General features: G+C 34.9%; 1 protein-coding gene across 1 annotated transcript; it reads left to right on the forward strand.

Annotated features, from left to right (window-relative positions):
* Nucleotides 1-27,590, forward strand: RASSF9 (Ras association domain family member 9). The gene is made up of 2 exons (XM_027591788.2): nt 1-186; nt 22,799-27,590. Exons 1-2 carry the CDS (start codon nt 140-142, stop codon nt 24,057-24,059), a joined length of 1,308 nt encoding a protein of 435 aa, XP_027447589.1. The 5' UTR covers nt 1-139; the 3' UTR covers nt 24,060-27,590.

Below are 27,590 nucleotides of genomic sequence, written 5' to 3' on the forward strand. Positions count from 1 at the left end.
CCTCCCTTCACCTAGAAATCCAGATAACCCCCCACCCCCATCCCCAGATAACTTTGAGATACGGCAGATACCCCACCCCCACCCCCATCCCCAGATAACTTTGAGATACGGCCCCTTCTCTTGGCTTGCCTGGCGGACCATGGCTCCCTTTGGAAGAAACTTGCTAAAGACTCGGCATAAAAACAGGTAAAGTCCAGCGTGTGTGTCCTGGGTTGGGGGTGGGGGGGGCTTCTGTGTGAAAGTAGGTGTTTTGCTGCAATTAGATTCTGATGAAAATTGCTCTTAGGGGGAAAAGCTCTAGGGAATGAAGTTTTGTATTTATATTCAGCTGGCGAGGATATTATTCCATCTGGAGGACCATTGAAAAGAAAAAATATATATATTCTTTTGATTCTTTTTGTTTCCCCCTCTGGCCAGTCCCAGTTCCACAGCTACCATCACCAAAATCTCTCTTTGTGTTGCTTTGCATATTTGAAAGTAGTGGGAAGGCAAGTTTCATTTTGGTTGACACAGAATTTTGGCATATTATAGGAAGGGTTAAAATTTTGATGAAGATATAACTAGAATTTATTAGCCACTAATTAGAACAAAAAACACAGCTGCTGATACAATCCGGAAACAATGCTTTGGCTCCCCCTTAGAGTGGGGCATTCCTGAAACCTGGAAAGTTCCCAAAGTGAAAATACTCTGTAGAGAAACTTTTGTGAACTGATTGTTTCAAATATCTTTGAGAGCTTTAGGTGGTTTTAGGCACAGAAGGAGGATTCAAGCAGCTGTCCTCCTTAATCCATATTACTACAATTTTGATTTGTTTTGCTATTTCAAGCCTGCAGTGCCCATAGTGTAAATGTGTAAATAAATGTTTTTCTCTTTCTCTCTCTCTCCCTCTCTCTGTCTGTCTCTCTCTCTCTGTCACGCACACACACAGATTTTTCTTCAGCCAGTATGTGTGTTTCAATCCTATTAAATATTTTATTAACACCCCAAATGTTACATTTATATGCTAAAACAATGTGTGGATAATTTTAGATATGGGCTTTACTCTATTAGTATTTTATTTTGGAATAAGGGCTTTTCCATAACTCTTTTCTCCATCGTGCTTGTTAGTACTTGTCATAATTTACTCAGGGTAAATTTAAAAGCATACAATTACATGGTAGGAAATGACACAATTATTTTAAAGTGTCTGCATGATAATTTATGGTGATACAATTTTAAAGTAAATCTCCACATTTTGGGCATAAATGTCTACTTGAAAAATTCTGTTTTTAATTCATTCCAAATGTATTCACGATTTAGTTGATTAAGTTTGCCTAAGAAACAAAAACAACAATATCCAGTACTACGAAACTTTCTAAACCAGTTTTATTTGCTATAATTTGGTTATGTATCACAAATATGACATTTCTGGTAATTAGTGAAACTATATGTTAAAATAAATATGTCTGGATATTCTTTTAAAAATATGTTAGTGATTGTTATTAAAAATAGGTTTGTATTTTAGTGGTATCCGTGCATTAAAAAATAATCCCAAAAGGTTTCCCTTACCAATAGAAAAGTTTTACTACTTTTTAAATGATTACGAAGTAGCATTATTTTTGAAGTACGTTTGTTTAAATGCCATTGAAATATATAAAAGTTACTTGGGGAAAGTTCGTGGTCTTATAAAACAAATTAAGTTTCTGGCATGCTGAGCCTTCTAAATATACCCTTGTAGTTCAGGGTTGTTTCATGTATGTATGTTTTTGTTTCGATTTTGATTATTATTAATTCTAAAATTCTGTCATTGGTTTGCCAAATAACAGTTCAGTATAACTTTGTGTGCACCCCTGTGAGTTTCCCTCAGGGAAGTACATGTCCACTTACATTATCTCAATACATGTCCACTTACATTATCTCAATTCTGCCCCTGTATCATCTACCCATAAAACTAGCTTTCATTCAGGGTGGTGAGTATACAGTTTTGTTTTGTTTTGTTTTGTTTTAAGATTTTATTTATTCATTTAAGACAGAGAGATACAGAGAGAGAGAGAGCATGAGCAGGGGGAGAGGCAGAGGGAAAGGGAGAAGCAGGCTCCCCGCTGAGCCAGGAGCCAGACATGGGGCTCAGTCCCAGGACCCTGGGATCATGACCTGAGCTGAAGGCAGACGCTTAACCATCTGAGCCACCCGGGTGCTGTATACAGTTTTTAATATGACATTTTCTATGCAAAATTATGAAAAGAAAATGGAAAGAAAGAACAATAAAAAATGAGGAGTTTAACAGTATTTCAAGTTTTCCTGAGAAAATGGAATGGTGTTCCCAATGGTGATGCTTTATTATGAATGTGTTTTGATGAGAGTGGTAATAGTGAGAATATGTGTAAGTTGCTCTAATAATTGAGTGCTTCCCTTTACAAATTTGTACTTTTCTATCCTTAAGAAAAATTGTAAGCCAAGCAGTGGTCAGAGAGATAAAAATATGGGTGTCTCAAACTAAACAGTACATAAGCCACATGGTGTATTGAAATAGAATTAATGTATATTTATTTTTTCAGTGTCCAGTATTACTATAGATGAGATATTTTTGTTTTGTTCTGCTTTGATTTTGCACCTTCTCAAAAGGTGAAACTACATGTGAAACTTAGTGACATGATTAAGTCCAATCTTGTTTACTGGGTTCCATAATGATTTAAATAATCTTACTTGGACATATTGAAATTAAGTATCTTTCCTCAAATGACAAGTGATTCATCCTTGATAGTAAATGTGATTGATGATAAAACATTTATCTGATAACAGCTAAGGCATTCCTCAAATATACAGTATAAAAATCCTTGTAGAATGCAAAGGAAGAATTTGAGCAATGCATTTGTGTATCTTGTGATGTATAATTTATACAGGTAAAAGAGCTACTTGAACATAATTGCATCTTTGTCAGCAGGAAAAAATATAGCTTACTAGAAGAAATCATAAAATTTGAAATCAAGAAATTTGAGATCATAAAATTTTGACACTGTTTATTGAACTTTTTTGCATCTATTCTCTGTCTTTTCCAAGTATGGGGCATAAATTCTTTTAGAAAATACAAGCTGTAAAGCTTAGAGAGAGCAGTGCCGTATCTGTCTAGTCACCATTGTGTTTTTATGCCTAGGACAGCACCTAGATATCATGGACCTGTGATACAATTATTCATATAATTTTGTAAATTAAATTATAAAAATATAGTTGCTATTTTATTCTTATTTATCATCTGAGCTCAGTTGGTATTGTATAAAAGTGAAGACCTCACAAAAGATTGGTTGACATTTGATATAATCCAAAACCCAAGGAAATAGACAAATAATTTTATGGATTTGGACGCCAAGTTAATCCTACCCCACTAGAGATTCTGTTCTAAGTTTTAAGAAGCATTTAAATTAAAAAATGAGGCAACAGTCTTTGGGGAATTTGAGAATAATGCATGGTCATGAATGATGGTATTTTGGTGCACAAACTTTGTATGCTTTTCATTTCTAACTTTCATATACATAAAAGAAATGGAGCCAATCTAAGATCCTTTATATTTATAATCAGAATTAATCTTTTAAACTTTTCTAATTGTAGTAACAATGCCACAAATGCTTCATCAGAGGGAAGAATTAAGTTTTGCGGTTAAGGTAAAATTTGCTGGCAAAATGGATGTTTCCTCTGAAATTAGAAGTATGGTAATTTGTGAATTCTGCAGAATGGAAAAATTATCATGTACTATTTTGTCTAACCTCAAATAAATACTTAAAATGTTCCTGAAAATGGATTGAGAAATGCACGATATTTGAGTATGTACATCTTTTTAGTTCCCAGGAGTTTCTGAAAGAGATTTCCCCTGATGATACTTGGTAACTTAAGTAGTTATTAGTTGGCAGCAGACAGCCCATTAGGAACAATGACTGGAATGCTTTATCCCTGGCAAAAATATACCAAGAGCCCTGAAGACAGTGAAATTGAGCTTTAGATTAAATCTTGAATTGTTACTCAAATGACTAAAGCCAACTTAAGAATCTACCACATAAGATGTTGTATTATGTACTATTTCAATTCATGAAACATGTCAAGGTGAAAGTTTCCTAAATGGAATTTTTGAAAAAAAAAATGTTTAAAAGTTTGTAGCTGGTTAACAATTTTATTTACAGAACACCTTTATTACCTGGACTGCATAACTTATAAAGCTTTGATGGTATTTGATTGGTATGTAGTTCCAGGAGATCTGATAATAGCTGGAAAAATTCACGAAAATGTGGCTCTCTTTTTTTAATTTTAGTTCTGAAAATAGAATAAAGTTGAGTAGCAGCATGTATTTACCTCGTACAGGAGTATGTGAATACCAGTCCTTGATAAGGAATTTCTTTGTCTCTAGCATATTGGCTTTCTAAAATGAGGCAATATGTTATCTGTACTATGTATATGTGAAAGAAAAAAGTTCAACATGCTTCTGGGCTTTAATGTTCTGTAATGTATATTTGCTTAGGAGTTTTTAAAGACTTCTTTCTGGCAAAACATATACAACACATATAACATTTCCTTTTTAAAAAAAATAGATTGAGATTCCATTCTTGTCTAACCTGTTGTAATTCTACACCTAATAGAAAAAGTTTGCATATTTGTTGATTATCATTTAAGAAAACTTACTAATGTAAATGGTCACCCAAGGGCAAAGTAATTAGGTCTTGTAAATGGAATAGAATCCTGGGTTCATGCTCAGCACTGGCAGTGAGAAGCAAGATATTTCAAGAATAAGAATGATCAATGGGTGTTAAATATGCTGACAAACAAGGAAAGTTTTCCTCAAAGGTTTATATCTGCAGGCTAGAATGGCCTCTGTTTTTATAAATAAAGTGACATAAGATATCTATACAAAAAATTCTCATTGAGTATACTCAGTGAGAGCAGGGACCTTACCTATCTTGTTCCTTTCTAGGTAATCCGTGAGTAGTTTCACAAACATTTGCTGATCGAATAGATGGACTCAACATATACTCTTCAAATACACCTGGTCCCCATACAGTGCTTGGATCAGAGTACTTCAGTACATTTGTGTTGAGTGGATGCATAAGTAACTTAAAGAATGAATCCATAAATTCAAGGTTGACCTCTCATTATTCCTGCTCTTAGGCTCAATTCCTCCTTGCTTTCAAATGGTAAAGGACCATATCTGACAAATAGACTTTACTGAGCTTCTGATAGAAAACAAACCAAGCAGCAGGGTAACTCATCTTCTCAAGACATGTTCTTACTTCCCTTCATGTTCCTTGAGTGCAACCATGTATATCATGAGGTTTGGCAGACGATGGTGAATGGCTACTCTAGATCCCACTGCTAAGTGTGGAGCATCTGCTCCTTCTTTTGTGATAAGAGGGAAATATGATTAGGAAATATTTGTTTTCTTACATGATATGAGGATTTATTCTCTTCTATAGGATAATTATAGTTCATGAGACAAAGGAAAATTCTAGAAAGAGACAGAAAAAATATTTTGGTTAAGAATTCCAGCAGACATTAGGTTATATCTCAGATATGCCATTACTAATTGTGTGCCCTGGGGCAAATATTTAATCTTTTTAATACAACAACAACAATAATAATAGCATGCAAGGGAAAATCCAAGTTTGACAATCAGAGGAGGGTTGTTCTTTAATACACAATTATGAATAAAAGTATTACTAAGGTCGTTCTGGGGAAGACAACTGTGCAAATGAGGTAGCCCTTATGCTTCAGTTTCACGAGCTTCAGGGTAAATCTCCCTCTGCTAACACTTCTTATAACACCGTGTGCCACTGTTCTGAGCGATTTACATAATACTTTAAGTAATGCTGTGAAGAAGGTACTATTATTTTCCTTATTTTACATTTGAGGCAATTAAGACACAGAGCAGGGCAACAATAAATAAGTGGCAAAGACAGGATTTGAATCCATGCACTTCACCATTGTTCTGTATGGCCTGTTGAGGACTTGGTCTTCTCATCTCTAAAATAGAGTTAATCCTAAACCGTCAAGTATGAGATTAAATCTGGTTATATTTAAAAGACAGCACAGTACTAGGAGGATGGTAATAAAAGCTCAATAAATATTCACTCCTTGTTCAGGTCTGTAGGATTGAAATGCTATGAAGTATATCTAAGTTTTTAATATTGAAACATGGTATGATATTTTGGTCTTTGAAATCTCAACTCAGAACTTCTACATCACCACTCATCTCTTTTCTTCTGTAGATATAAAGAGGTATATTGCAAATTACTGAATATGATTAGAATGAGTCTATCAGTGTTGTACAAAACTAGCTTTGGAACCTGATGAAATATTTGAATTCTGACAGCTTTTAGGTTTAATCCTCACACCTCTTTTGAGCCAATTTGTGAGACCATTAACAATTTGGCAATGTGTTTTTTACCGTAGTTTAAAGGATATTTCCTTGTGTGTCCTTGGGGAGTTTTGAGAAAAAGAAAGGATACATAATTTATTTATTTATTTATTTATTTATTTATTTTTTAAGATTTTATTTATTTATTTGAGAGAGAGAGAATGAGAGATAGAGAGCACAAGAGGGAAGAGGGTCAGAGGGAGAAGCAGACTCCCTGCTGAGCAGGGAGCCCGATGTGGGACTCGATCCCGGGACTCCAGGATCATGACCTGAGCCGAAGGCAGTCGCTTAACCAACTGAGCCACCCAGGCGCCCAAGAAAGGATACATAATTTAAATATTTTAGTCTTATCTTTGTCTAATAAAATGAGAGATTGAATTAGATTTTTTATTTATTTTATTTTTTTAAAGATTTTATTTACTTATTTGAGAGAGAGAGTGAGTGAGAGAATGAGCACAAGAGCAGGGGAGGGAGAGGGAGAAGCAGACTCCCCTGTTGAGCAGGGAGCCTGATGGGGGGTGGGGGATGGCGGAGTTGATCCCAGGACTCTGGGATCATGACCTGAGTCAAGGGCATATGCTTAGCCCACTGACCCACCTAGGCACCCCTGAATTAGATTTTTAAAGTTCCTTTAATTTCTAAGGTCCTGTGATTCTAAAATACCCTCTGCAGAGTAGATTTTAATTCTCTTGTCTTGCTTATTTACCTTTTCAAGATGACTTTTAAAAATAGAATTAAAAGACAGATTTTTTGGTGTATAATTTAATTCTACTTAAAACATGGTGCATTGCCACATAACTTTTACCACAAAAGGTAGCATTATGGTAAAAGCCAAATGCGTTTATTTCCATTTATTAAAAGATGTGATTAGTTTATAAATGATAATATCTAGGAATTATTGAGTGTTTGCTATTTGCTATGCACAATTTTAAGTTTAATAATACAAATATTTGAATGTTATGAGTAGCTATCTTTTCATTTTAGTTCTTTAGGACTGGTAGACCGTGTATTTGGTATTGTACCAGACATGCAAAGACACAACCTCATTCCTAAGAGATTAAATTAATTGAGAGAACAGCACTGCAGTTAAATATCTCAAGCATGCACTTTCTTTTAAATCACTCTTCCATGGGAAACTGTCTTTGACAGGGTAGGTAAAATCACAATCTTTATGATGCAATTAAGAAGATGAGAGTGTATTCTCTTGCAGTTGAAGAAAGCTGTTCCTTTGTACAGTAGGTGCTCAATAAATGTTTTTGATTGTCTCTAAGTAGAAGTATATAACAGGGGAATACATGGAAGGAAAGAAAAAATAAAAGGAGCATCATCATAATTAGATAGCATTTGTTATTAAACTCCCACAGTTAGGTGACAGGCTTGGACAAGAGTAGGGAACACAATAAGATGTATAAAAAGATGTAGGAGGGGGCTGAATCACACAATGGTAAGACTGACTAAGATAGGATAATCAAAAGGTAAGGATCGAGAAGCAGGCAGAAATATGGTCAGTTTGGCAAGAATCCATATTCTTGGTTGGGTTGGTTGAAAAAAAAAGAATAATTTTACAATTGAGGAAGTGTACAGAAAAAATTTTAAGAATGTGTTTATATAGCAGTATTGACTTACAGTCAACGACTGGTCAATTTATCAGTTCATAAAACTGAGTTGTTCTATTTTGTGGACATTTTTAATTTTAATTCTATTAATGCAGGTAGTGGTCCAACTTTAGCAAGTTTTTATGCTCACTACTTAGGGTATATAATGGATAAAAGTTTTGTGGCTGAGGCTTCTTGATATACTTGCACAGTGTATGCTTGTTCTCAACCAATGACTAGGATGTTTTTATAGCCACCTCAGATACCTTTAGTTAATCTCAGGCTCCTCTTTTACTCTGATATTTTTCAATCCTTTTGGAATCCTCTGCAGTGTGGTTAACTGAGGTACTTAAGATCCAGTAGCAGAGCATTAGTTTGGGGAGACCACAGTCCTTCATAGTAAAGTCTATTTTTAGATCTGCACATAAGGGCCTTACATTTGCCCAGAAGCCGTGAGAGATGCTCTTGAAAAACCATGAGTGTTTCCATGGGGTAGATATGTAATAACTGCAATCTCATATGAAGAAAAGAGTTGCACACAATTAGGAAAAGTACTTATGAGGCTATCTTGGACCTTTGAGATTCCATCTTTTTTAATAGTGTGGGAAGCCAGGCACTTTTTAGCAGAATGCAAAGCATTAGTTTTGGTTTCTTGACCACCTGTTCTACTCCAGTCGTGAAAAACCAAAGAATTTCTTTCTAGAACTATTAATAATAAGCATGAGACCTAGACTAAATTACTTTTTTAAGAAAATGTTGATCATCTTTAGTGGTTCTACCTTGAATTGGAAGAACTTGCTGTGATCACAGTTTCCAGGATTAAGCGAAATGACAGTTTTGGTATGTAACCCTGTCCACAGTCCGAACATAACTACAGTACTACTCACTTACCTGCCTTAGCTTCTAAAAACAAAACATTCATCAATTATCCCACTGTGTCAGATTTGGCATTGACTTACATATATTTGCTGTGTACTGACTCAAGATGATAGTTATTTGATGATTTTTTTTTTAAAATCAGAAGTATTAAATGAACGACACATTTGTGGGGGGGGTGATGAAAGATTAAAGATGAATCAGATATGGATCATGCTTTTAAGGAATTTGCTGATTAGGAGACACACAGACATACGTAAATAATTAAAATATAAGGCAGGCATTTTAAAGTATCATTAAAATTCATGTTTTCAAGTCTCAATATTTATTTACCTTGTAATAGGTGCCACACGTTATTTTAGGTGCTGGGGATGAAATAGAAAGATAGTCAAGATCTCTGCTCTCATTGAACTGATAATGCAGGGGAGGACGGGCAGACAACAAACAAACAATAAAAGAACAAGATGTCAGATGGTGATTATTGTTAAAAGAGTCGCTATGGAGGCAGAATTGATAGGAATTCAAAAATGAGTGGGTAGGGCAGTAGAGAATATCAGGATGAACAACAAAGAGTCAGTAATAACTATAACTTTGGCTCTGAGTACCTGGGAACATAGTTGTATCATCATGAAGAACAGAAAGAATGGCAAAGGTAATTTTGGGGAGGGAAGAACATCTGGTGATGAGTGAAAAATGCAAGGTCTAATTTGTATGTTTCCAAATAGTCCACCTCCAAGCACCTGGTGTTTGGACACACCGCACCTGAGATGGGACTGTGAAAGCGGCCTTTCATCCAGCCTACTCTGATACCTCCTGACATCCATAGGCAACTGATTAATATGGAGCGTACTGCACCTGGAACAGGGCTTTGAAGACAAAAGACTGGTTTCCCAGTCAGGGCCTTCAAGCTGACTAATCCTATGTTAAACCCACTCAATCTCCATGAAGCATTTAGCACCCATCCTTTTAGTGATACTTTAATCATTCACTTTGGTCCAAATAACTTCCAAGCATGGCCATCACTTCCAGGGAATTGTGAATTTCTCCTGTTTAAAGATTACATGATTTTCACCTTTTTAGCCCCTACATAGAATTATGTAGATATGGGAGTTTAAATAATGTCTTTTTAGTTAGATAATAAAATCTAGACTTTTTGTGCAGGTAAATCATCTAGGTCAGGAGTCAGCAAACATTTTGTGAAAGGGACACATAATCAGTATTTCAGTTTTTTTTGAATATTTTATTTATTTATCTGACAGAGAGAGACACAGCGAGAGAGGGAACACAAGTAGGGGGAGTGGGAGAGGGAGAAGCAGGCTTCCCGCTGAGCAGGGAGCCCGATGCGGGGCTTGATCCCAGGACCCTGGGGTCATGACTGGGATCGTGACCTGAGCCAAAGGCAGATGCTTAACGACTGAGCCACCCAGACGCCCCGATATTTTAGGTTTCTTGAACCATAATGTTACTATCTCAACTACTCAACTTTGTCAATATAATATGAGAACAGCCATGGACAATACATAACTAAATGGGCATGACTGTATCCCAATAAAACTTTACTTACAAAAATAGGTGGTGGAAGAGTTGTAACTACCAGGCCCTAGTTAACGGAAAAATTCTCTCTGTTTACTTCCCTAAACTCACTCCACCTCCATGCTGCAAAAAAAAAAAAAAAAAAAAAAAAAAAAAAACCAAAAAACCAAAAAACATTTACCATCTACTATGTTAGACACTTAGGCTTCAAAGATGAAAGATTCAGTCCAGAACCTGACTGGAAAACTAGAAAAAAAGAAAGGTAGAAAATACTATTACTGAATACACCAAGAAAGGGCACCCATTTCCATCTGGGGTGGAGGGAAGGGGGTTATTCAGAGAAGGTAAGGGAATTTTCCTAACAGAAGGGACATTTAAAGAAGAGTAAGAGAGCAGGAAAAAGAGTAATTCAGGCAGGGAAGCAAGTTACAGGAAAGGCCCAGAATGAAAACAAAACTGGCAGATGCAGTTCAATCCAGTCTAGAAATCCAAAGCGTGATATATGTGACAGCCCTCGGAGTTATCAGAGATCAGCAAGAAGTCAGGGATAGCTAGTTATGTCCATATTAACGTGCATACTAAAGAGCGCTTGGCTATGATTTGGGGGAATCAGATCATGAAAGGAATCCTACGATTCGGTAGGAGAGAGAAAACAGGAGAGAAAGGGAGAGGCAGAGAGAGGAGAGAGAGGGAAAGAGATTTAAAAAGGACTTGGAAACCATTTAAAGATTTTAATCAAGGAAGATTTGCAGTTTAAAAAGGACAGCCTGGCAATATTGTGGAGCACAAATGTGAAGTGGGCAAAAGTTTATAAGACAATATTTAACAGCTCACTACAGTAATCTGTTGTGAAACAGAGTTGTCTGAATCATAGTGGTGTTGATAGACATAAAGGAGCATATTTAAGGCATTTGGGAGAATGAATAAAGCAGACTTACTGACTCGTTGTTAAAGAAGGATGACAGAGACAAAAGAACCCAGGAAAATCTCAGTTTTCGAGCTTGAGAGAAAGAATGGGGGGACGGTGATCCCATTCGATAAGACGGAGGCGATGGAATAGTTTGGAATATGAGAGAAAAGAATGATGAATTAGTTTTCATCAGTCAAATTTGAGGTTCCTGTGTATTATACAATGTAAATATGAAGTAAGCATGCAAAAAAGGAGGTTGTGAATACAGGTCTAGAGCTCAAGGGCAAAATATATAGATTTGAGAATATCAACATACAACTGGCCGATAAAGTTGTGGACAGTATTATAGTCACCCACAAAATGTGTTTAATGAGACAAGACATGACTCACAGGAAACTGGGGGTTGCCATTTGTATCAGTACTTACTGCATAATAAAACATCCTAAAAATTAGTGGCTGAAAACAACTTGTTATTTGTCTTCTTTTTAATTTTTTTTGTTATTTTTAAATTTTTGTTGGTTTGTTTATTTGCTTGTTTGTTTGTTTGGATTCTGCTGGTAAACTGGGGGTGGTTCTTCTGCTGGTTTCACCTAGGCTCTCTCAATGAGAGCGGGTTGCCTGAGGTCTAGGTTCAGATGGGACGACTGAGATGGCTTGGTCTCTCTCTCGATATGGTCTTTCATCTCAGGCTTTTTCAACAAGCAGCAGTACCAGGACGGCATTCCAGGAGGAAGAAAGCAGAAGCTACAAGACTTCTTGAGGCCTGGACTTCAGAACTTGCATACATGGTTTTCACCATGTGCTGCTGTCCGTAGCAAATCCTAAGGTCTATTCAGGGAGGAGGATTCCATCTCTTGATGGAAGGAGCTGCAAAAGAATCTGGCCACCCTGCATGACACCACCATTTACTGAATATACAGAGGAAGCAAAGTCCATGCAGGATCTGTGAAGGAGAAGCTAGCAGGGCAAAGCAAGAAGCTCAGAGGGTGAAATCCAGAAGTCAGGACATGGATTGCTGCAAGAATGGGAAGGAAAATCACAGTGCATAATGTTACAAAGAGGTCAAGTCGAATCCATTCCGGAAATGGCTGCTAAATTTGGCAGTTCAGAGATCTCTGACAAGCCTGAGAAGAAATGTGTCTGTTGGGGGTGGGGTGGAGGGAGTCACTTTATGGTAGGTTATTGTTACTGAAAAGAGAAGAACTAATAAAAGAAAGTGAGTGTGGATTGTTATTTGAGTTTGTGAATGAAAGATAGTTGATGCAAATCTGTGGTCAAAATAACTGTAGTTACAACGTGACAGGATAGTGGGAAGGACCGGAGGAAAAGGTAGAGGATAAAGAGTTTAATAAGGGATACATTTTGAAGGAAAGTTCTAGAGGAGGTGGAGGCTGTGAGATTCAGAGCATATGAAAAAGCTTCAAGTTTGGGGAAGGCAAATGGACATAGGATGCTTTTGACATGGATGACCATTGTTTTTCTATTATCCAAAATATTTTCAAGTATCTCCTTTTTTTTTTTTTTTAAATAAAATGGCATGGCAGGCCCTGGTATATTCTTGTTTCTACAAGTTATAAATTTTTTGTTTCTCTTTAGGTGATTTATTTGCAACTAATGTGAAGAGCTGATTATTTCAGATGAAACTTCCATTTGGAAGTCACATTTTATTATGTTTTATTATAGACTATGTTCAGAAAGTGAAAATCAGGGGAAAAGGAGCTCATCTTGTGTTTTCAGCTATCCTACTGGATAATGCAAATTCCTACATTTTTCTAGTGCCATTTAAATATGCCCACGTATTTCAGAATACATTTAGAGAGGGAACAGTAGGTGGCTGCAGGCAGATACAAGCTAAAAAATCACCATCATTAGGGAATATCTTCTACTAAGTAGGCAAAACCAATTATGGACTTAGCTGCCCACAAGAAAACTCATGCTAATAGCTGACATAACTACAACTGTCATTAAACTAAATATTCAGGCTAGGTAACTTTCCTTTAATAAATGTATGTGCAGTTTGTTTGTTGTAAAATACTTCTCTAAAAAGTACAAATCAACAAGGAAACTTTAGGTATTTGCCAGGCACAGGTAACACTGGGAAGTGAGCCTAAGAATTTCCAATGAGATTAGATATTTGTTCAGCATTTTATCTGGTAAATACTACATGTTAAATATTTACAGTTTGATTAAATCAATTTCCAGAATCTGAACTATAAGCTTAGTTTGCTTAACCCCCAGTTGTCTCCAATAAACACATTCTTTACACATTCCTTTCCCTTTTCTCTGTTTATGAGAATTATGTATTATAGCTACCCTGCAATTATGTTATGTAGAGGGTTTTTCTTAACCTGCATACCTGGCTTACTTCCTAGAAAATTAAACTGGCCTTAGTAGAACATAAAACTAGTGCTTTCTATGTGTGTGTGTATAAATCCTTAATCTCTTGTGCCTCAGTTTTCTAATCTATAAGATGGGTTTCACAATAAGACCTATCTGGCAGGGTTGTGAAGAAAACTAACTGAGTTAATGTATATAAAGCATTTAGAACAATGGCGGGCACATACTAAGCATTCAACAAAGTGAACTACTATCCAATGTACCTCTTCACACACACACACTTTACTATTTTTTTAAATATCTGTCCTTCAATTAGCAGGTCCACACATAATCATGTAAAGTCAAAATTTGAAGGGGTCTTCTTTACAGACAAGATCTAAAGTATTTTTACTTACTTATTTATTTATTTATTTATTTATTTTTAAGTAAACTCACTCCCCAACAGGGGGCTCGAGCTCATGACCCCGAGATCAGGAGTTGTGTGCTGTACCCACTGAGCCAGTCAAGTGCTCCTGCAGACAAGATCTAAATCAGCATATTGCCCTGAATTAAATCTTTTGAGGCTCTTTTATTTAATCAGACTTGCTACAAAGAGTTATAGGACTGGAGAATGAATTGACATTGAGGTCAATTACTATGTTTTTATTATTATTTATTATGACCCAAGTTTTATTATTGTTGTTTGTTTTTTTTATTTTGGGGAATTTTATAGCACATTTGTTCAGAGTTTATCTTATGATTTTCAATAATGTTTAAATGGTCCTGCATTTTTAGAATCTACCTTCCTAAGTGTAGCTTTTCTCCTTCCGAGCTATATGACAAATTCCTGAACATAAGGATCATCTTATCTTCTATATCATTTTATCCTCAGCATTTATTCGCATTTGCTAAAACTAGAGTTTCATTAATGATTGTTGAAGCAAGTTATAAAGCTCATATACCATAATTCCAAATGGACAATTTATTTGGAAGATAACTAACTTGGAATGGATTCAGTTACGTTGCATAGAACTTTTCTTTTTTTAATACATTTAAGTTTTTATCCTACCCAATTTTGTCTCTAGATTTCTGTTTGTGTTTGGGTCATTCCTTTACTCTTACAAAGTTGCTCATTCATATACAAAATATAAATTTTTCTCTTATATAATAATGATGAAGCTAACAAATTTATTAGCTAAACTATTTAGAGTTGTACTGTGATAATTTTGATTATTGGGAAAAGATGTTATTAAATTTGGAAGTATATTTTTGTTTGAAAGTAGTTGTAACATGTGATTTAAATGTTCAGCATCCAAACTGATTATGGCATCCCCAGCATTTTAAATTTTATAATTAGCATAGAGTTGGGTCTGTAAACTCAAATATTAGTTTATAACCTTAAACTTAAATTGGTAAACTTTCTTGGTAAGAACTTAAATTGGTAAACTTACTTTTTATTTTTATCTTTATTTTTAATGTCCTTAATGACTTATATGCTTTTGTTTGAAGAAAATGTGAATTTCTACAATGTAGTCAGATTTGAGCATGAGATAAATACACTGAATCAAATTTCTTTTCTTATTATTGTCTTGTAGCTCCCATTACCATTCATCACTTCTGAAACTTGCATTGTTGGGTTATTCTATCTCCCAGTATTATTTACTGATATGTTTTTGATATGAGTGCCACATATAGTGAGCTATATACATTGAAGGTTCTATTTGACTGGACATGATACCCTGTGAGAGTTATTACTTATTTGGGCAAGATGTTTTCAGAAAGAACTGCCTAAGAATGGTTTTCATAACTTCATACCCATCTATCTTTAATATAAAAATATATATATATTATGAGGCATTAAAATCTGCTTTCTGCTGGAACAGAATCTGTGCAGGGACTAAGTTTTTTTCCTCTGTATTGCTATTTTGTATTTCATTTATCAGAATACAGGACACAAAAATGAATTACATATGTACTCATATTGTATCAATTCTAGTTGTGTTCCTTGCTATGTCATTGAATTGCATAGTGATAGCAGGATAAAATTAACTTCTATCTTTTGAGGAGTATAAATGTGTTTTGAGGTTTAATAAATAACTTGAAGGGAATAAATTGTCTTATGAGTTAAAATACTAAGGAGACAGTTCTCATTTCCCTGTGAAATGAGAAGTTTGACTGAAGAGCATTTATTTACTTTCCACTTCATGGAAAAACAACATACTATGACAATATCATAGCTTGGCCAAAGGTCAGTAAAATATAGAATCTTCATAACCCTTGGTTTGTATTCAGCAATCAGCACAAATAACCAGATTTGTAAATGTAGTGTCGTCTGCCATTTCATTTGAATAATGATGACTTCTGGACAGTATTTGAGTCCAGAGTATCTTCTAAATAATCCAAAAAAGATAGTGTTATATTCAGTGTAGTTTTATCTCTAAGGTAGTTTTAAAGGCTTTTTCTGACTTCTCTGGGCATATTTTACATGCCTACAACACCCCCTGCCTTGCCTGGGCGCTAGAGATGCTTTCCCTCATTTCCCACGGTTGTTTCTGGGAATTTCCCTTTCATCCGGTAAAGACTGCAGGTCTTGGCCTCCTCTTCCCCCAAACTCTGGGTCCATTCCTAATTCTGGTCTTTGTCTTTTCTGTCAGGGCAGAATAGACTGTAAAGTAGTAAGAGAAAAGCACAATGAAAACCCCTTCTGCAGACTCCCATCCCCCCTGCACACCGCTGACACTGCCCTGGTCTCTTGACCATTACTGTCATGTCATAGCTACTCAAATACTGTTTCTTAATGGAGAAGAAAGATTTACTAGTCTATGAATGGAAGTTTTTTTCCTAAACTATAATTAACCCTATTCTGAGAGTTTGTGTTTCTAAATGCAAATATCAGCATTCCTTAGGACCAGTTCTGGGATTAACAGAGGGAAATCCAGTTGGGCAGGATTAATAATAACAAACATAACATAGGCTGTGGGGTGAAAGGAGAAAAAAAAGTGCATTTGTATTCCCTTAAGTAGAATGCCAATTTTCATCATTTATTTTAGAGTACTTGAGATTGGAAATGTCTCCCTTGTTTATTATTTTTGTTTTCATAAACTTTAGTATTAAATTCTCCAGAAGCTATAAGGAAAAAGGGTAAAGGTGAACCTGTGACATATACTTTGTTGTATAGCTGGAAGAAGATTTTTCCATTGCACCACTATTGACGTCTGCAACTATAAGCTTTTGCTACCAGGAAACCATTCTGTACATTGCAGAACATTTATGTTCCCAACCTCAACCCACTAGATGCTAGTGGTACCCCTGGACTCTAAAGTAAAAATGAAAAATGTCTCCATGCATTGTCAAATGTCTCCCGGGGGGGCAAAATCACCCCTGGTAGAGAACCACTGGTTTAGAAGGAGAGACTCTCCAGTTTAAAAAATAGGTAATAGTAATAAGAAGGAAACAGAGAACAGTCTTTGAGCAAAGGACCAGGACGCAGATATGCCCCCAAAGCTCCATAGTTCTTCATCTTTCAATTTGATGGAGCCTTCCATCACAATGTTCAGGCGCAGGTACCACCAATAGTTTGGAACTGGAAAAGTTCTCACTATTAATTTCTAAGCATGGAATATGGTTCCCAAGAGATTTAAGCAAAAAAAGAATTTCATTTTGGGTCACTCCTATACATAGCAACCAGAACGTGTCAGTATCAGACATTCTGGGCTGACCTCCAAAATAATTGTAATAGAGGTTCTGTGGAAAATGCATTCACAGGTTCAAATTATTTTCCTTAAATATATATAGATTGCATTCTAGTGTTTGTATACTGGGTTTTAGAAGCATATCTTATAATGTAATTATTAATTAACAATTTATCATTTTAATGATTCTTATTGTTATGAAAGTAGGCCTCCAGGGTGCCTGGGTGGCTCAGTTGGTTAAGCTTCTGCCTTCAGCTCAGGTCACGATCCCAGGGTCCTGGGATTGAGTTCTGCATCAGACGCCCTGCTCAATGGGGAGTCTGCTTTTCCCTCTCCCTCTCCCCTCTGCTTGTGCTTTCTCTCTATCTCCCACTCTCTCTCTCCAAATAAATAAATAAATAAATAAATAAATAAATAAATAAAAATAAAATCTTTTAAAAAAATAGAAAAGTAAAAAAAGAAAGTTGGTTTCCATATAAAATATTTGTCCTAGTAAGTTTCATATGTCAAATTTCAATTAAACTTTAATGTCTAGTATATACTAGGAATAAATGTTACTCTTTCAATTTATTTCCCTGTGCCCCAACTTCAATGCCCTTTTCCTCTGGGCAACTGAATAAAGATGGCCAAAGTTTATCCATTTATCTTCATTTTTCTCTGCTTTCACACTGAATCTTTTTTCAGTAAGTATATGTTTTCAGAGATCTTCAGTTTGGCATTGTAATATCTTAGTACTTTTTTTTATCTTAAAACTTCCAGATTTAGATAGTTAATTTATTCTCTGATGCTTTGTCCATAATTACTCAGTGGAGTGTGTTGAAGAAATATTTGAGTGTATGAACATTGCATTTGTAATTACAAGCCAACTCAACTTAATTCTGTGTCATTGTTTTTGTGTTACTAAAATTAATTATCAATGGAGAAATATTTTCAATTTCCTGATTGACAATAGAGTGAATGCAAGAAGTCCAATATTTAATTTCAGTTATTATTTCAGAGTAAATATGGAAAAGTACCCATAAGTGAGGTTAATACATGTTGTTGAAAAGTTTTATTTAGGATATAAATCTTAATTTTCTGATGATATTCCAAAAAAGGCAAACACGGAATAATGAAACAACTGTAAAATAATATATATGTGTGTATATATATATATTTAGTGTAATGAACCTCATTAGCACAATTTTAATCAAAATCAGAGGGTTATAAGTTAGAGAAAGATTAAAAGCATTCTCAGCTCATCTGTGATCCAAATATTATATTAATGATGTTTTAAAGTATCTCTTATTAGCCAAACAGTTATGTCATATTGGTAGTACACATGTAAAAAAATTGATGAGTTAAAACAGGTGAAAAAATATTGTGAGACATGTTGGAAAGTATTTGTAAAATAGTATTGTTAACTACTATAGCAAGGTCAATAAGATTACTGAATGAGCATACTAAAAACACTACACCCCCCTCTGTATTAAATAAAGTAATTTTGTTATTAGTGTTAATAACCTATATTTACCTAGTACAATTTTCACAATTCTCAAAGCTCTTTTACTCATTCTCTTATATGATATTTGCAGCAAACTTATGAAAAATGTAAGTCAGATATTGTAGTATGACCGTGAAGGGTACAGAGGATTGGAAAAATGAATGGATAGAGACTCAGTTGGGGCCATACTACAAAATAAATACAGTTTTCAAAATCTGAAGCCTGTTTGAAAAATAGAATTTAATCATGATGAATCTTTTACTAGGTATGGAAGGTTATGGAAATTCATTGGTCATTACTTTTAAACATATTCAATCAAGAGGTAGAACTTTTGAAAATTATCTGATTTGAATGATGGTTGTAAAATTTCCTCAAAATATTTAGAGATAACTGACTCAGAAAATATAAAGTAGCTTAAGGTAGACTTAAAAAAATGTTTGGAACCAGTCAGACTGTGATGTTATTATTAAAGCACTAATTTTATCATACATAATGTGGAAATAATACTATCTTTAGGTTGTGCTTAATGACCATTAGGGTTACATGATCCACATGAGCTGAAAAGTAGCAGATATCTATGGGAGGCCACAATAGACAAGCATTTGATCCTTCCCAAACAAAAAAGGTCCCAGTTGGAGTAGGGGCATGGAAGTACTGGGGACTCGTCATGTACGTCATCATTATTATTCTACGTAGGGTACCAAAGGATTCCCTGATCTCTGCTTCTCAGTCTTCTTCACAACGACAGTGTAGGGCCGAAGAGGTTGTAGGTCATGTGTTATCCTTTCTTACAGACCCAGAACTAATGTTTCCAGAAAATGGAACAGGACATAGGGACTATTCTAAGAAAACAACAGTAAGGTGTTGTTATATATATATAAATGAAAGTTTTGTCAGCCAATGCAGGTGCCCAGACCTGTCAGAAATCCTTTAGTACTGCATCAGAGTAAGAATAAGATTAATAAGGAAAAGGTAGAGACGGTAATACATTCTTATGTACTTTTTTCCGTGACTGTCCATTGGGAAAAGTCCTCCCTTGACCAATTGGTGTTCTAACAGGACATTAGAGTTCCATTCCTATCAAAGGCAAACTTATATAACAATGTTCCTCTTAAAGGAGTAGTGTATTTTATTATTTTTTTTTCCAATTTAATCCACATATCTAAATCATCAAACTAGGAATGCCTGGCTGGCTCAGTCAGTGGAGCATACGACTCTTGATCTTGGGGTTGTAAGTTCGAGACCCACATTGGGTGTAGAGATTACTTAAAAAAAATTTTAAAAAGACAATCATCAAACTCATAAACTTGTTTTTACAATATAATGGTTAGCACTGCACTATGGAGCCTGCTTTCTTGCTTGGGTTTAAATCCTCAATGTACCACTAACTGTGTGACCTTAGACAAATCTTTAAAAACCCCTGTGCTTTAGTTTCTTTATCAATAAAATGGTGATAATATTCTTACCTACATTACAGAATTGTGAGGATTAAATGACTTGATATATGCAAGAGTTTGGAACAGTTTTATTTATTAAATGTTTTATGACTCATGGTTATAATCTTCAGTGCTAGTATTTTTTAGTAGGATCTTTTTAGAGTTTAACCATGAATACTAAAAAATAGCATAAAATGAAGATGTCCTATGTTCTTAGTTTTAATGTAATAGCTATTGGCATTATTTTATAAGGTTAATAACTGCAACAGTTACTCAATTTTGTTATTTTTACCATTATTTATAAAAAGTGTATATTGAAATGGTTATAATTTAACATACAGTAAGTGCACAGGGCATGGTTTACTTCTTTTTAAATTATGCAATATAGTAGGTAAACTTCTACCTGCATAAAGTAAAAAGAAAATTTGTTAATTTTGAGTATTTTATAGGCATGATCAAAACAGATGAAGGTAATGATTAATTTAGAGGTAATTTGTGCTGTACAGCCATAGCATAAACAGTAGTTAGTATCAGTTACTTTGAGTACTTATTTGTTTTTGCTTAGAATGTATTTGCGTGCTATTTCCCTACTAATTGAAATATGAAAATAATTCTGTTGCCCTAAATTCTACCTACTTTTTTGTTGCTTAGAATTGTTAAGTGACAAGTTGTAAATATTATCAAATATCACATTATTCAGTGTTGAATCATTAAATGTTAAATATATTTATTGATTGATTGATGTAGTGTAAATGTTAAATACTTTTATAAGAGAACAATCACAGCCCTTTAGGACTTTTTGGACAATTATTTATAAAATGTTGGTACAGTTGGATATCTAAATTTTATTGGGTACTTTTTGTTATTTGGTGTCACTGATTTGTCCTTCCACTGTTAGTAGTCACTTTATGACCCCAAGAAAGTCAATAACCAAGGTGCAATAATTAGTCATTTAAAATAAAGATAATAATGTAAGATTAGTCATTATTGATACTAAAACATAAACACTCTAAATTCTAAGTGTTAAAAGATTCTAGAAGCCAGGGAAAATTTCTTCCATGTATGCTTCATGGAGTCATATACTTTGAGGGTGCTACATAAAGTAACTTTCACAACAAGCCAATTACTACTTGAAGATTTTGTCTCCATAAATCATATTGGATTATAATTCACTTTATATCATTTCTTTCTTAGCATTCTTTTAAAGGGATATTATGAAAGACACGGTCAATTTGACTTACACTCATGATGGAAATATGATCGTAAAAATTCTCTACAGGGTATGGCCCAGAAACCACGGAACTTCCTTGTTTCTTTTACTACCTCTATGGCTTTTTTTCTTCAGAAAATTGATTTTTTTTCCCCATCCCTCTCTGCTACAAAGGAAATTACTATTAAGTCTTGTATATACTTGTATATATGTCCCAACTCTGACCACTTCCTAATACCTCTACTGCTAAAACCCTAATCCAGGTAATTCCCCTTAGATCTCTGCACTAGGCTTTCAACTAAGCCTTCCTGTCTCTGCTTTTGGGTTTTTTTTTTTTGCAGTCCATTCCATTAAACAAGCCAGGTATACTTAAAGCATAATTTTAGCCATATCTCCTCTGTTTAAACCTTTCTCATGGCTTCTCACTAAAACTAGAACAAAATCCAAATGCCTAATCATGGGATATGCATTTCTGCTAGATCTCATCACCTATCATTTGACCTTTCCCTCCCTCCAGCAACAACCCCCAACCCCACCCTCCCCCAAGCCTCCAACTACATTCGCCTTCTCTCTGTCTCTAGAACATGCTTCATGACCCTTGCCCTTCTGTTCACTCTTAGAATTCTTCCCTTAGTTCTCTGATGGCCTCCTCAAAACTTATGCCCCTATTCAAAGGTCATCTTCTTAGAAGTCTCTCCTAAATACTCTGAATAAAATGAACTTCTCTTTCTTCCAAGTCATTCTCTGTCCCGTCATCCCGTTTAATTATCTATAGTATTTACCATCACCTGCTACTATAATAATTACACATTTATATCTGTGTTGTCTTCTCCTTTGTGTACTGCTTTGTCTTTAGTATCTTCAGACATGTCTGGCACATGGTTGGCATGTAATAAACATTTGTTGAACAAAAGTATGACTGTTTTCAATAATGATCTATTTTTAGCTCTATGACTCTAATATCATCCCACCATTCCTACCTACGGTTCTGTGGTCTTTCTCTAGTCTGAAGGCTCCAGCAAAAATTTTATTTCCTCTTATTCATCTCCACTTGGATTATTGTCTTAACTCTACCAGTTCTGACTGTACTTATATTGTGGCTGACTTCTATAGATAAAATAGCCTCAGTTGTCTTTGATGACAATTTGCTCTTTCCAGAGCCCACTGGGGAATAAAAGGAAATTAAGATATTTTCCTTGATTTTTTTTTTATTTTTTTTCTTGCAGTAAAACTTCTGATTCACGTGTAGTCACAGCCTCCAAATGCATCTCTGATGAAGGATAGAATCTGAAAAGGGTATTAAATTTAAACCGTGTTTCTGAGTTTACACAGGTGATGACAGAAATATAATGTACTCTGTTTTTCTTTCAGATCTCCCACTAAAGACATGGATTCAGAAGAGAAGGAAATTGTGGTTTGGGTTTGCCAAGAAGAGAAGATTGTCTGCGGGTTAACTAAACGCACTACCTCGGCTGATGTCATCCAGGCTTTGCTTGAGGAACATGAGGCTACGTTTGGAGACAAACGATTTCTGCTGGGGAAGCCCAGTGATTACTGCATCATAGAAAAGTGGAGAGGCTCGGAACGGGTTCTTCCTCCACTAACTAGAATCCTGAAGCTTTGGAAAGCTTGGGGAGATGAGCAGCCCAATATGCAATTTGTTTTGGTTAAAGCAGATGCTTTCCTTCCAGTTCCATTGTGGCGGACTGCTGAAGCTAAATTAGTGCAAAACACAGAAAAAGTGTGGGAACTCAGTCCAGCAAATTACATGAAGACATTACCGCCAGATAAACAAAAAAGAATAGTCAGAAAAACTTTCCGGAAACTGGCTAAAATTAAGCAGGACACAGTTTCCCATGATCGAGATAGTATGGAGACCTTAGTTCATCTGATTATTTCTCAGGACCACACTATTCATCAGCAAGTCAAGAGAATGAAAGAGCTGGATCTGGAAATTGAAAAGTGTGAAGCTAAGTTCCACCTTGATAGGGTAGAAAATGATGGAGAAAATTATGTCCAGGATGCATATTTAATGCCTAGTTTCAGTGAAGTTGAGCAAAAGCTGGACTTGCCTTCTGATGAAAACCAGATTCTGGACGACCTGACTGAAAGTGATGGAATTGTACACCTGGAGGAAAGATTAGCATATTATAGAATGCTCATTGATAAGCTCTCCGCTGAAATAGAAAAAGAGGTAAAAAGTGTTTGCACAGAGATAAATGAAGACGCAGAAGGGGCCGCTGCAAGTGAGCCTGAAAGCTCTAATTTAGAAAATGTTAAGTGTGATTTGGAGAAAAGCATGAAAGCTGGTTTGAAAATCCACTCGCACTTGAGTGGCGTCCAGAAAGAGATTAAATACACTGACTCATTGCTTCAGATGAAAGCAAAAGAGTATGAATTCCTGGCCAAGGAGTTCAATTCACTTCATATTAGCAACAAAGATGGATGCCAACTAAAGGAAAACAGAGGGAAGGAATCTGAGGTCCCCAGCAGCAGTGGGGAGGTTCCTTCCTTGACTCAAAGAGTATTTAACTTGTATACAAATGACACAGACTCGGACACTGGTATCAGCTCTAACCATAGTCAGGACTCAGAAACAACTGGAGGAGATGTGGTGCTATTGTCAACATAATTTGAATGGCTTGTTTCTGACCTACTTTTATGTTCATGTTTGCTTAATAGGAAACTTTATTTTAAATGTCACATTCTGAAAAATGATGTAAATCATGTTAAGTATTCAGTGGTTAACAAAAACTAGAGAAAGTTTATTTTTGATTTAAGAGTTCCAATCTCACCCAATTATTACAAGTTCCGACGATGAGCTGTTTATTAGGAATGCAACACAAATAGCTTGCAGGTGTATAACAGAAATGATTTGATGGGAATTATAATCTCTTATAGCTTCTGGGAAAAATGATTTACAGAAACAAAACTAATTCTTAATATTGCAGTCAACATATTAAAACTAGACACGTAAACAAGTAAAGTTAAAAATGTGCTGTAATATATTTTTTCAAAGCTGTATCATTGGAAATTTTAAGTCTGTAATGTACATGACAGCTACGCTACTGTAATTGTATGAATTCAAGTCTTGGTTCTTCTCACTGATACTTAGAATGTACATCATCTCTGTCACTTTCTAAACCCCTCTACTTGTTTAGACCTAGACAACAGGAAATGGGAAGGGCTGCCACTGGGACATGTACAAATTCCAGCAGTGGATTGAATGGGGGTATAGATGAGAAAGGGCCAATTGCTACATACAACAGCAATTTTTCTAAAGAAGGCTAAAGTTGCTAAGAATGATACCTGGGCTTTCTCTGACAAAGCAAATCCTCTGATCAAACAAATGGTCTGTGCAGGTTTATTTTTTGATGAGGTATGATGTGGGTTACAGAGAAAATCACAGGGTCACAGTCCTGTTTATTTACACCCTGCCTACAAAAGAGGCTCCAAGAGAGGCAACTTGGGGTCCTTTGTGTGGGTAAAATAGAGTTCTGTATACCCTAAGTATTAGCATTTTGTCTCTGATCCTACAGAGAGGAACTCACATGGACAAAAACCTTTTATTCTGTTACACTGGAATTCAGATTGTCTTTGTAGAACTTCATCTAAGGTGCAAACTAAAAAAATGTGGCTCTGACCCACACTCCTTCCCCAAGGATGCTAGTGAATATCCAACAAATTGAACAGATTATTTAGATCCCACCTTGAGTGACACTCTTCAGTGCCGGACGAGGCTTGGTTTTGCCTGATGTTTTCCTCCCTCTCTCCCTTCTTTCCTTCTTGCCAGTGAACACATGATGTAATCACATTGTAAACAATTAGTTTTATTGTTTTATTGTACTGTTAAATAAACACCACTGTGGTTTATTTTTTCTTTAGCTGACACTTTTCCTGTATGTCAGCATACCTGTAAGTAAATATTATTTTACTTAATTTTAATATGTGGATATTGGTGAAGATTTCAGTATTTCTTATTCCCTTTTATTCCCATGCTTACTGTAGTGCATGTTTTAAGCGAGTTTCCTAATCTAATTTTTCATTTCTCCATCCCCCAGACTTTTCACCAAACTTTGGGAAGATATTTAGAATGTTTCAGTATTTCACTTTGGAGAGCATCTGTGTTACCATTTCTTGCACCAAGATAATGCTAAAGGCTTTAGTTGAAATTGGCTGGTAAAGAAAGTAGAAATTTCCATTCCAGGGAAAAGATAGTCATAAAGAGTAAGTAATAATGTTAACATAGGTTTAATTAAAAAAAATTAAAGGGAATTGAATAGTCATCTGAGAAAGGGAAGTTTTTTTGCCAAATATCCCATTAAATCATTCAGCAATAAGGCAAGTTACTGATATATTCGTTGTTCACTACTGGGGATTAAATTCAGAAGATCATCATCAATGATAAACCAATTGCAATGTTGTTTTCCAAAAGTGAAAGCAATCTCTTTGTGTTACTCCTTAGTGAGAAAATAATGAAAAGAACATTACTTATCTGCTATGTAATTTGATTAATTATCTGAATTTGAAAGAGGGTCTGATAAGAAATAGGACTGGACAGATAATTTCATTTTAGAATCTTTGAATTAACTTCTGCCTTTATATAGTTAAGTAGAGATACATTCTAAGGACTACTTCTATATTTTTACAATAAATTATGTTAAAAACTCTTCTCAGAAAGCAGAATCATTGATTTTTAAACATACTTTAGAATTTCTAGTTGTTCTTTAGTTATACAAATCTATTTGTGCTTTTGATTCGTTACAATATTAAATGATCAGTTATCATGCTGAATCTCTTCTCTTTTTTTTTTTACCATGCTGAATCTCTAATTTAGGGTAATATATTAATGCAGATATAAAACTTAACTACAATTGCCCTCATCTCTGGATACTGAGCTATTCTTTATTAAAGTGAGAATCTGAATTATAAATATAGAACTTGATAGAGGCTTTAATGTTTTAATTATGTATAGAATCTTTAAAGTGTTTATAAATGTTTGAGTAACCTAACAGGTTAACTATGAAATTGCTACATACAGGTAGAAGTAGCAAACCAAAGCTGACTGTTCCTTCTTGTAACAACGTAGATTTTTATAGACTGTACCTTGTTCATCCTCCCCCTTGGAATGCCTCTTTTTCCCTCCATCTGCCATACACGGAAAGCTACCCATTTTGTCTTTTTAACATGTTATATTTTCTATGAAACATTTATTCCATTCAATCAGTTGTAATATCTTATCTCTGAGCCCACAACTATTTCGGGTGCACTTTTCATAGAGGAGCGCTTATATTATGGCTTAGCTTATATTTATTTATGTATTACCTAACTTCCCTCCCCCAATGTATTTTTTTATTGTTTTATTACTTTGTCTTCTATCTTGTTAACTATAATCCCTCCAATCGACCTCCTTACCTCTTTGCCCCTACCCAGTTTTTGAATTGAAATGCTAAATTTTAGAAGGCCGCAACCATTTTAAAAATTATTTCTATGATGCTCATGCATTTTGTATATAAATATGCTTATTAGCAGACTTAAAATGGTAAAAATAATTCTACTTATAAATTCTTTAGGGGAGGCACTAAATCTCTGTGCTCTGAAAAAAATTTTAAATTAGTAAATTTTTTATTTGATTTTTAAATCACAGTTACTGATTTAAGGCAATGCAAATATTGTCTTTTTAAAAGCCTCTCAATGGTTAAATTACAGTATTTTCCTTTGCATTATATGCATGTAGGAAAAAATATATATTATGTAGAACTGAATTTTAAGTAGTAGACACAAAATAACTTTGAAATAATATCCTAAATGAAATACATTTTATTTTCTCTTTCTAACTCAAAAAAATAAATGGTCTCAATGTATAGAACCTATTCTAATCCATTAAAATTTTATTTTTGTATTATTTAAACATGTACTGTACATGACAAAATATACTTCTATGGCTGCATTTTATAGTTTTTCAAAGTAGGATTATGGTTTTATTTAGAATGTATTTTTCTAGTTGACAAAAGGAATACCTTTTAATCCAGATACAGATTTTTTTTTTTAATATTAGGCTATTTCTTTTCATACTACCTGATTGGTTTAATAAACCTGATGTAACAAATATAATTTATCTGTAATTTTTTTCAAGTGTAACTAATCCAGAATAATAAAAGAA

This window comes from Zalophus californianus, chromosome 9 (assembly GCF_009762305.2).
Source record: "Zalophus californianus isolate mZalCal1 chromosome 9, mZalCal1.pri.v2, whole genome shotgun sequence".
Taxonomy (NCBI): Eukaryota; Metazoa; Chordata; class Mammalia; order Carnivora; family Otariidae; genus Zalophus; species Zalophus californianus.

Excerpts from the sequence above, each read along its gene's own strand:
- RASSF9 (XM_027591788.2), top strand. The coding sequence starts at position 140 with ATGGCTCCCTTTGGAAGAAACTTGCTAAAGACTCGGCATAAAAACAG. Across the intron at positions 187-22,798 it reads AAGACTCGGCATAAAAACAG|ATCTCCCACTAAAGACATGG; the intron begins GTAAAGTCCAGC and ends TTTTTCTTTCAG.